The sequence below is a fragment of the Corylus avellana genome, chromosome ca8 (assembly GCF_901000735.1).
Source record: "Corylus avellana chromosome ca8, CavTom2PMs-1.0".
NCBI classification, from domain to species: Eukaryota; Viridiplantae; Streptophyta; class Magnoliopsida; order Fagales; family Betulaceae; genus Corylus; species Corylus avellana.
Window position 1 is genome coordinate 22,382,305 of NC_081548.1, and position 11,223 is coordinate 22,393,527.

An 11,223-nucleotide genomic window follows, 5' to 3' on the forward strand; every position below is an offset into this window, starting at 1 on the left:
AAGACCGAGAATTCTAGGTAATCCTTGTAGCACACAATGTCCTCTTTTCTAAGCTAACAACTTCTACGTTTTATCTAAGATAAATTTACAAATCAAAGCGCCTTTTTAAATTTCTCCCTCAGATTTTTTTTTTTTTTTTTTCAAATTTCACTACATAAGTTTACCAAGAATTTGAAATGAGTCCTTTAGTGAATTTTCAGCAAAATTTGCAGTCTATTAGTGCCACATTACATTAAAATAATAACTTAAATTTTAATAAATTAAAAAAATACCCCCAACCCAAGATCCTCTCTGATTCAAGTAAGCTAGAGGATCCATTTCATTGTCCATATTCAAATTTACAGAGTGTGTATATACTGTCATATCCCGTGTTAATATGGATGGTCACCAAAACTTGAAATGGAAAATGTCATATTCCAGCCTAATAAGCAAGGTCACCAGCAGAGCTTACCTAACTTCAAACGATGCACCCAGAAAGTAACAGTAAATGGAGAGAGAGAGAGAGAGAGAGAGAGAGAGAGTCATCACAAAACTGAAACAGATCTCACTATAATACAAGCCCCAAAAAATAACAAAATATAAGTTCTGAACTTAGCACTATGTTTGGCAATTAAAGAACAATAACATTACATTCGCTAAAATTCATCAACAAAGTTGTACTCCATCGACTTAAACCTAGCACTAGACTGGCAGGGAATAAATAGGGATGTACAACACTAATTCTGCTTCTTCTTCCTTTTCGAAAGGGAGAGAAAAAAAAGAAAGACGGGGAGGGGGGTTGAGGGTTTGGTTTACAAAGGGATTGAGGATTGCACTTTAGGGAAGCTGTAGTCCTAACCTCAAGTTGTAACATCGAGCGCCTATATGGGTCAACCCTAGAGAAGAATGTGTAACGAAGTAGATGATGTTACAGGTAACAAAATCAACTTATGGGTCAACCCTAGATTGGGATGTGTAACCAACTAGATTATGTTACAGGAAACAAAATCAACGCTTTTTACTCTTTGCCTTGGTGATCCTTGATTTGGTTGAGTCACTAGGTGGTTTCCAGATGATATCGTCAAGATTGCTACAAAAAGTCTTGTAAAACTGCAAAAATTGGAACTTTCTTATCAGGATTCAAAACCAAGAAACCGGGGGAGGGGGGCCATGGGGGCAGACTGGGAGACGGATCTGTGACACAATCTAACGAGTAAACTACTAGGACAATACTTGAATAAATATGACTGCAATGACAAAATTACATATAACTGACCTTGAGATATTCAGCAGCATCTCCAGCTGCTTTCTGAATGTCTACCATTAAAAATGTCGGAGCAACTTCAAAAATCTTCAGCCAAAACAATTAAAATTGAAATTAATATTAATATTAAAAAAAAAAAAAAAAAAAAAAAGGGAGCAGATGAAAAAATTAAGAAGCAGGTAAAAATCTGGAAGTCAGGTCAGAAAGCTTACTTCCAGAATAACAGAAAAAAGACTGTCCTTACTTGCTGAAAGACCTTCCACTCTCATCTGAAATTTAACACAATGTTGTATACATGAGCTTGAAAGTACTATAGGCAGGACTACTTCCCCATAATAAACTATATATCTATAGAGCAGAAAAAAGGGGGCCATAGGACAAACTCATTGGTAGAATGAATCAATTAAAAAAATTAATAATAATAACTGCCAAGAAAAAAAGAAAAGAAAGAGTAAACAAAATAGAAAAGCTGAAAAAGCTAGAGTATTATAATAGCAAAAGCAGAGAGGTTTAACCTTAAAGTTGCGTATATGAGTCTTAAAACCCAATGATTGTGCAACAACTTCCATACTAGATAAAACGACCTTTGCTGGCTTCTGTGAAAGAAAGCGTGTCTGATGCTTCAAAGAGTCCTGTCAGTGAGGACAAGAAATTTGAACATCTTGATGGAACTAGGAAACATATATTAAAGTATATAATGAAAACATACACTTATTGCAGGATATTGAGGTTTTATTATATTACTGATGTAACTCATGTAAGGTGCGTTGAAGTTGAAGTACTAAGAGCTGAAAAGTACAGAAAATATTAGCAAGTCCAATTTTGCACGGGGTTTCTTATCTCTGTGATATGTGTGGCACTTCCTCCTAAGGATGATTGGCAACATTATATAGAGAGAGCACATGTTTGACACCTGTTTTGGAACTCATAGTAATGTCCACCTTTAGTTACCTAAGAAAAGCTTAGGAGTAAAAGACTGTGTGCCTTTTGTTAAAGTAGCTATTACCGAGTACAAATTATCGTGCCTCACTTATATGTTTCTTTGACATGCCAAGAAGCACTTTACATTGATCAATACATCTGTTCAACTGGAATCCTCAAATACACATAAATATCCATGTCCCATAGTCTAGGTTTCAAGAAGTTGCCTGTCCAACAGCTCATGTCCATGTTCGTATCAGAACATGACAATTGTGTGTCCTCAAATCACAGCTCAATATGTAAGACATTGATCTATATGATATTTTAATATTTTCACACTAGTGATGGTATTGCTCAAGTAGCTATGAGCTAAATGAAATTAATGAATATTAAAAATAAAAAAACTAATAACCCATACCTGGCCACGATCAAAAAGCGATGCAAGGTTTAATCCTTGAGATAGAATTATCAAGTCAAACGCATTAAGAATCAAAGGACCCGTGTCCTCATTCCCACATCGCTCGTCAGCCCTTTGTTCCTACAGTAAACCATGATTTCAAGAGAATTAAAAGAACAAAGCACATTATTACCAAACCAATGCAAATAAGCAAAGACACCTGAGTCAGACAATTACATGTATTCAGTGTATATCAGTATCTTGAATGGGTATACTATCTATATGAATGGGTAGGAGAGGAGAGTGCCGTCAAGAACAATATAATTACATTAGTCAATAATGGGAGGATGGTAGAGATCAAGAAGGATTGCCCTATCCTCCCATTTGTGGTTTAAGTGTAGGAGCAACACCTATACTAGGAGAATTTGGTGATTGCAGGCAATAAACATTTCCAATTACAACATAAACCAAATAGTCAAACCTTTATGGCGACAATAAAACCAAATGCACGTTAAATTCTCAATCAAAGAAGACATCATATGGGGGGGGGGGAAACGTAGCAATTCAAAGCCTTACCAACCTCGCAATCATCAAAAACGGCATCTAGATCATCAAGGTTTACATCTTCATATTCAAGAAGTTTGACAGGAACATAACCCTTTTTAAACCATTCATCATTTCTGATCTCTTCAATAGTAATACGCTGCACGGGACAGAGAGGAACTAGTCAGAAACAACCAGAGCCAAAGTAAGCAGATCAAAGCCTCAATTGCACTGAGCCACTTTTACTAGTAGTACAAACATTCGATAGAAGGAACTTAACAGTGAAGGAACTAATGCACTAACTTCAAATAAAAACAAACCTAACATTGTGCTCAGCATTAATTACCTAGTGTTATAAGGCAATGCCAATAGGAAATACATCTTTCAGGTGGCCTAAAATGGTACAATAAGTGCTATGAGCATCAAACAAAAGGGTCCCTTAAGCCCTTAAAAGGGGGTGCGGGTGATATTATTATGGCTCAATGGGTTGTCTAATATCATCATAAAATATCCCTTAGAAGAGGAGAACATAACCGATGTTCAATCAAACTGCAGCAATATCAGAATTATTAGCCTCAATCATTAGCCTTCCTAAGCCATTAAAAAGGGTATGCTTTTATTGTGCTTCCATTGATTGTCTACGAGAAATGGTAGGACACAGCTGATTTTCAAACAAACCAATCAGTTCAAATCAGTGATGTCAAGGAAATAGGAAAATTGGATTACTACATGCTGAGATATAAAAAGTATTTCTTATTTCTTAATTGCCATGGCCTAGAGAATGTGCTAGCCACATCTGCACTATGACTTGAAAATAACTAGTCAAGTTATAATTGGAGACCCTTAAAATCACTTACAACACCCAATCTCACCTAGTAAGAAACCAATGTGGGACTTGATACTTATATAACACCATCACAATCCACTCACCCAGTGTAGGACTTAACCTTCTGGGGAGGCACCCTAAATATGCAATAATTTTCCATTATTAGCTACATTTGACCCAATATGTCAACTAATATGACTTAGAAAAAAGGTTCAAGCTTTCCATTTTCCATTAAGGAAAATGAAGTAGATAAATATTTTCTAAGAGGTCATTTAGTTTTCTATTTCTAGTAAGAGATCTCATCAGACTAAACTTGCTTTGTTTCAATTTGTGGCTCACAAATAAATAACAATTTGAAGTCCATAAAAAGGATGCCAATACTTACCAGGATAATTTAAGTAACTAGATAACCAAAAGTAAAAATATCGACTTTTATGGTCCAGGCACATACTTAGCTTACTTGAATATACTTTCACATGGAAATATTTCAAGACATTGTTTGCTTGTGTGAGACCCATACAACAAAAAACTCTTAGCCTAGCAAGAAAATATGACTGCAACAGCCAGTTTATCTGTTTATGCATTTTTATCCACACTTGATTGAATAGTAATCCATCCCCTTTGACACGAGAACATTATTTCATTAAAAAAAAAAAATGAAAAGAAGATATGTAAGAAAATAATAGAATGGAAAAGGTGATGATGAAGTCAAGAATAAACTTTTCTCGGTGCAGGCTTAGAGTTTGGGCCAACCACACCACATAGACCAAGTCAGATGTCTAATTACCAAAAGTACTGATGCTCTAGAAACAGACTGTCAGGAGGACAGTAACAGGGAAAGTGGAAGTGGTACATGTATTATCGCATTTCAAGCTTTTCATATCGTCATTTCATCAACTTGATTCCAAACCATTGAGTTTGAGCCCTTGTCACAAACCCTCATTATCAGACGCAGCCAAGAGAATGCATAAATTATAAATATAAAAAGAAATGTCTTGTCATAGAACCAATACTTACAGTTTGAGGATTTGGATCTAAAATTCTATGAATCAAGGATTTTGCTCCAACTGGAAACCAGGATGGACATGAAAACTCTGCTTTCTCAATCTGCAGAAAACAATTAAAAACAATGATACCTATGAAACTTTAACATCTTTGATGCAAAGCACAGGTGCTTTCGGTTATTAGAAATGTGGCTAATTTTACTAATTTTCAGAGTTTGCACCATTAAAGCAAAATATTGGTTGAAGACTTTTACACCCATCATGAAAAAAAATTTGCTGATTGCAACATGCAAAGCTACTTATCTGCGTGATAATCATCAAAAATAGTACTCATGATAATAGCCCGTGCCTTACTATATAGCGTGGTGAGATCAAGCTCATCAAATGGGAGATATCCAGCCATCAAAACATGAAGGATGACTCCACAGGACCAAACATCTGCCACAGCACCATCATAACCCTTGTGATTGAGAACCTAAAGCCAAAAATGAAAATAGTCGATAGATACGCATGCATTAAGAAATATATATCAGCTAATGCCAAACCCAACTTAAAAGCTAGTCACCCTTATAATTACCTCAGGTGCGACATAGTTGGGAGTCCCACATGTTGTCCGAAGAAGGCTAACTCCCTAGGTGCAAACATTACCAAGTAAAAACCCATTTGATATCATCTCACACAGATTATAATCATGTAAAAAAATTAAGACAATGACAACTCCAACAAGAATCTCACTGGTTCAGGCAATGCACTCAGACCAAAATCTGAAATCTTTAGATTTTCTAGGGAATCCAATAGAAGATTTTCAGGCTGCAAAATAAAAGGAAACGGTTATTATAAGAATCTTTCTAAACTAAAATTGAACAGCCGCGCTCCGGAGAACCTTCAAGTCCCTATGGTAGACTCCCTTGCTGTGGCAATAACCCACGCCATCAATAAGCTGCTGGAAGTATCTTCGAGCTTCGGCTTCACTAAGTCGTCCGTGACGAACCTGCATAAATCATGGAACTTAGCTCAAAAGCGAAATAAGAAAACAACCCCCAATAACAAATTTGATGCTGGATCTAAAATTAGACCACTCACTATTTTATCGAACAATTCACCACCTGTGATGAACTCCAATATTATATAAATCTTCGTACGGCTCGCTAGAACCTAGAGAAAACAACCATTGTGGGTGAGAGTATGCACGAAGCGTTAAAATAACTGTAAAATCAATGTCCAAATTATAGAATTCAGCAAACAATTAGCATGCCTCGTGAAGACGAACAACATAAGGATGCCTGACAAGCTTCATTATCGTTATCTCCCTCTTAATCTGCAAGATAATAACAATCAAACACCATGATCAAGATTATCTAATGTTTATATCGTTATGCTCAGAGCAGCACACATGGCAAAAAAGCAATCAAATCAAAAGAGGTATCGGGACCGTCCGATCGATCTCATAACCTGGTCGACCATCTTGTGCTTGATAATAGTATTGCGATCGAGGACTTTCATGGCGACGCTCTCACCGGTCTCCGTGTTCTGAGCGAACTTAACCTTCGCAAATGTTCCCTCGCCAATCGTCCTCCCGATCTCGTACTTCCCTACTTTCCTCACCACCATCTCTCTCCCTCTCCCTCTCCCTCTCTCTCAAATTATCTTTTCCCGCAGCTCAATCTCAGCATTCGCAGCAGAAGAGAAAGATATTTCAGCAAAGAAGAATAAACGAAGCTTTAGTAATAGGCATCCTTTTTTCTTTTCACTTTCCTAAATATTTATTAAGCTTAATCGTTAGGTCAGAAAGCAAAAGGAAAAGCAAATCGTGGAAAATTTGGCATTCCAGGCGACTCGATTTTCAGAAAGAAAACGAGAGCAATGAAGAAATCTTTTGAATTTTTATGGGGAATCCCGTTTGGTTTATATTTTGGAGGGATTAGGTTTGGTGTGACGAGCTAATGAAAGTAGTTGTTGACAGATGGGCTAATTAGTCTTTTTCTTTCTTTTTCCTTTTCTTTTTTAAGCAAATAACATACGACAAATATCGGGGGGAAAAAAAAAAATCAATATTAGTCCTAAATCTTTTTTGGCGAATTCAATCTAGTTTCATATTTCTAAATTTATATTATTTCAACATTTAAATTTTAGCGTGTTTCAAATCAATCTCTTTATCAATCCGCCGTCCAAATAATTAACGACCCGTCTATATCGTGCGTAATTTATCATATCACACCCATTAATACGACATTATGTTGTGCTATTTGGCACATGCATGCCACATAATTAAAATTAAAGAAAAAGTTTTTTGGGATAATTTTGCCCCTCATATTTGTATATTTCTTTCCGTTTCATTTGAAATTTAAATTATCTTATCCAAAACTAAAAGAGTGAGAGTAGATGGATTGGTGGTGGTTTCGAATACCGCCACAGGTAGGCACCCGAAGGTGGGCTTTAAGTGGTGGCCACCCCACCAATACCTCGGCCACTATCTCAGTCCAACACCCCTTATTTTTCTAAGGGTTTTTTTTTTTTTTTAAGTTAAATAAATTTGATTCAAAATAAAAATTTTTTAACCTTCTTTAGAATAAAATGTCTAGAATATAATAACTTTAGAAAACATATTATTTATTACATATCCTTTTGCTTTTACGTTAATTATAGATGATGTAGTACATTCATTTATTTTAAAATTATCATAAAAGAAGTAAAATTCATTTATAATTTATTATTATCTTTTGAATCAGTGTTTTTTTAATTAAAAAAAAAAAAAACAGATTTTGTCCTTGGGACAGACAACGACAATGATCCTCCGGCTGTCCGGCCTTTGATTTTTGTGACTATTGTAAGGACCAACAAGGGACTTTTTTATTATTATTATTATTATTTATTTGTTGGTGGGGTTAAGGTAAGAGGGAATTATGTAATCTCGAAATTTTGGGTTCACCTTTGACTTTAATATTTTATTTTTTTCACATTATTTTCGGGAATGATTCCTCACACATTGTAAAATTGATATGAAAAAGGTTTAAACTATAAAGAAGTTAAAATGGAGTTTTACACCACATTCAGATCTTTAAACCAGACCAATCTCATGCGTATTATTTAATTTTTATAAACTGTAAATTGTCACATAAATTTGTGAAAAATTATAATAAAAACTATAATAACTAAATCATATGACAAAACTCTAGTGTTAATTGGCTGCCAGACATTATTTTGGAAGGTGATTCTCTTCATGTAATTCAAGCACTACAAAATATGAACAAAGATTTGAGCTCTTACAGACAGGTTGTTGAGGATATACTTAGTGTCTTATACACAAAGAGCAGTTGGGTGGCGAGTCACGTGAAGAGAGAAGCTAACTTGGCTACTCATTTATTGGCGAAGCAATCTCTTCTTAATATACAAGATAGGGTATGGATGGAGGAGAGCCTTGAATGTATTTTTAAAATACTCATAAAATATTTATAATTATTTTAACTTTATGTTATATATATATATATATATAAAAGCCTTTTAAAAAACATGTTAACAATGGTTTGGATATTTCCAAAGCAAGAATAGGGTGTTATAAGCTAACTGTACCAACAAATGTTACTCAATATCAGGAAGTGTCAAGTTTGAATGTGTAATGTATTATCCAGATAAATTTGCGATAATAATGATTTATAGCAAATTTGTTTGTTGAATTTAGTAGTAATTTAGGTAAATAATATGCTCAAATAAATGATTAAGTAATTCAAAATTTATTTATTTAAATAAATTTTATATAAAAATTACTAACAATAGCCGCCGAGAATCGGAATCGGACAAATTGTATCCATTGAAAAAGAAGAAATATCAAATCAAATCACAAGATGAGTACATGATTCCATTATTTAATAGTAGTGCTAAAGCACCTGCTTCATAATTAATTGTACCAAATATGGGGAAATTCAACTCCATATAATTAATTAATTAATTAATTAATTGGTTGATGAGAAGAAAAGAGAAGAGACGTGGGTAATTTTGCAATCATAGGCACCTTCCTTTCTAAGCCACTTGCTGGGCTGCCCCCACCCAGAAAAGATAGAGCGTAGTGGGAGTATTATAATATTTTTGTTTGGATAATTATGATAAGCACCATCACATCACATGTAAAGTAATTATGGAAGAGAGAAATAAATTTTATTTTTTTTTTCTTTTCTATTCAATGTTGAGAAAAATGGAAAGAAAAATTAGAAGAAAATAAATCATAAAGATGACAGGGAGTTAAACGCCAAAATAGGAATTAGTCAAATAAATGACCTGATCTATCAAACAAACTTACACGCCAAAAGAGGAATTAGGATTCTATCTATTTCATTTGAACTGGAGAATATTCAATTAGTTATTGTAGAAGACTATATTTTTGTCCCTCAAAAAGTAAAAATATAAAATTACTCATCTACTATAACTAACTGGATATTAAATGAACTCGATTATTTCTCCAAAGAGGCCTAATAAAAGGCGAAGGTCCATAAATGGAACAAAACCCAAAAGGGTTTGTCGCATGACCTCCGCTGAGTAAAACAAACGAGACCATCAGTGGTCAAAAGAAAGAGGAAAAACTCTGTAAAAAAAAAAAAACAATGGAAGAGAAAAAGTTAATTGCATATATAAGATGTTGATAGTCCGCTTAGTTGATTTGGGTTCAGGTCATGATACAGGAACGTGCATGCCAGCAAAATTTTTTTAAAAAAATATTTTTAATTATAAAAGAAAAAAAAAAAATTTGGGCTGGCGTGCATGGTACGCCAGCGTTCCCTTTAGCTCATGCACGCCAACGTTCACTTTAGCATCACCCGTTGGGTTCTCTCCTATATATTCATTTGAACTAGAGAGTAGTAATATGTAAAATGACACTTTTATCATTTTGATATAAAAGACGGAATAGTAGATATTCTCCGGTTCATTCTAAACTAGAAAGCATCCTTTCGTCTCATGAATCCCTCAATCATTGTTTAATTTATTTTAGTTTGGAAGAAAATACAACAGCGGTATTTTTGTATTTTTAATTTTTATAAACGAGATCAACATAAACTAACAGCTCCATGCATGAGGAACCCTTGAGATAGTTGAAGCAAAAGGGAACGTGGTGGATTGTTGTGAGTGCAACCCTTGGCACTCTTGAATTTCTTAGTTGTAGACCAATTTCTGAAAGGCTAGTGAGACTAAGAGAACATATAATAAGTTGTAATGGAGATCAATTCGAGATGTGAAATACAAAAAGTCTCCACAAAAAGAGAGACAAAGGGATAGAGAAGCGTAGGATCTATTAATTGAGATCAAAAGAGACGCCGGCGGTTGTAGCTCACGCTCGCCATAACGGCGTGTTGGGTGCAGGAGCGGGAATAGAAATCAACAATAAGTGGTGCGGGGACCGGTAAGGGTGGAGCTGGAGGAAGAACAATAGATCTGACATCCAAAGCCTAAATGACAAAAAAAAAAAAAAAACTAAAGGGGAGGATAGAGGGAAATGCCAATCGGAGGGTGGAAAAACTAGGCGTGAGGAAAAGAAATTTGGAAAAGGGCTCTGTTTGCAGTCCGTTCAAACGAGACAGGCTAAGATTCGCTGTAAATGCTTGATTTTCTTTGCCTTGTTGAGGATGCATCTAATGGATCTGGATCCCTTGAAATTTTAGGGGAATTTAAGATTTTGAAATTATGCAATTTTCGTCATCCAATTTCATCAAAAAGAGTATACAACAAGTCACATGTCCCACTAAACAATAAAATATTATTTACATTTTAAAATAAAATGTAAAATAAAATAAAATAATCAAAAAAAAATATGAGGTGGCTGGCCACCCCAGTTGAGCCATGGGGGTGGCCGCCCTTGGGGGTGGTTTGGCCTCCTCAAGGGCCAAATCAAAAACAAAAAATTATTTTTGGGGTGGCCGAATCACCCCATGGCTCAACTGGGGTGGCCGGCACCCCGTATTGAAAAAATGGGGTGACTAGCCATCACATATTTTATTTTACATTTTATTTTTAAAATGTAAATAATATTTTATTATTTTATTATTTTATGGGACACGTGGCTTGTTGTAGACTCTTTGATGAAATTGAATAACCAAGATTGCATAATTTCAGAATTTTGAATTTCCCTAAAATTTCAAGAAATCCGGATCCGTCGTTGGTTGGGTTCCATATGAATGTGGTCTTGGAGGTTACACACTCGCCTTGTAGAGAATGGAGATGTTGCTTTGGTTGCCATGTGAGGATTTGTGGATTGAATGGTGATTGGTTCATTAGCGCACTATTTACATCCTCTCCAAAACCA

At 35.1% G+C, this 11,223-nt stretch overlaps 1 protein-coding gene across 1 annotated transcript; it reads right to left on the reverse strand.

Annotated features, from left to right (window-relative positions):
• Positions 1-529: 529 nt before the first annotated feature.
• LOC132189042 (CBL-interacting serine/threonine-protein kinase 8-like) lies at positions 530-6,823 on the reverse strand. Its single transcript, XM_059603518.1, has 14 exons — positions 6,387-6,823; positions 6,190-6,252; positions 6,018-6,089; positions 5,818-5,925; positions 5,670-5,744; positions 5,512-5,565; positions 5,284-5,409; positions 4,948-5,037; positions 3,142-3,264; positions 2,583-2,702; positions 1,759-1,875; positions 1,456-1,512; positions 1,256-1,330; positions 530-1,089 (listed from the first exon to the last, which is right to left on the reverse strand). The coding sequence occupies exons 1-14, from the start codon at positions 6,543-6,545 to the stop codon at positions 988-990; spliced, it is 1,341 nt and encodes a 446-aa protein (XP_059459501.1). The 5' UTR covers positions 6,546-6,823; the 3' UTR covers positions 530-987.
• Between the last annotated feature and the right edge of the window lie 4,400 nt (positions 6,824-11,223).

Coding starts and splice junctions, on each gene's coding strand:
- LOC132189042 (XM_059603518.1), bottom strand. CDS start 6,545: ATGGTGGTGAGGAAAGTAGGGAAGTACGAGATCGGGAGGACGATTGGC. Junction 5,038..5,283: donor TCACCACGCTATATAGTAAG/GCACGGGCTATT, acceptor TGTTTTCTGCAG/ATTGAGAAAGCAGAGTTTTC. Junction 1,090..1,255: donor ATGCTGCTGAATATCTCAAG/GTCAGTTATATG, acceptor CAATTTTTGCAG/TTTTACAAGACTTTTTGTAG.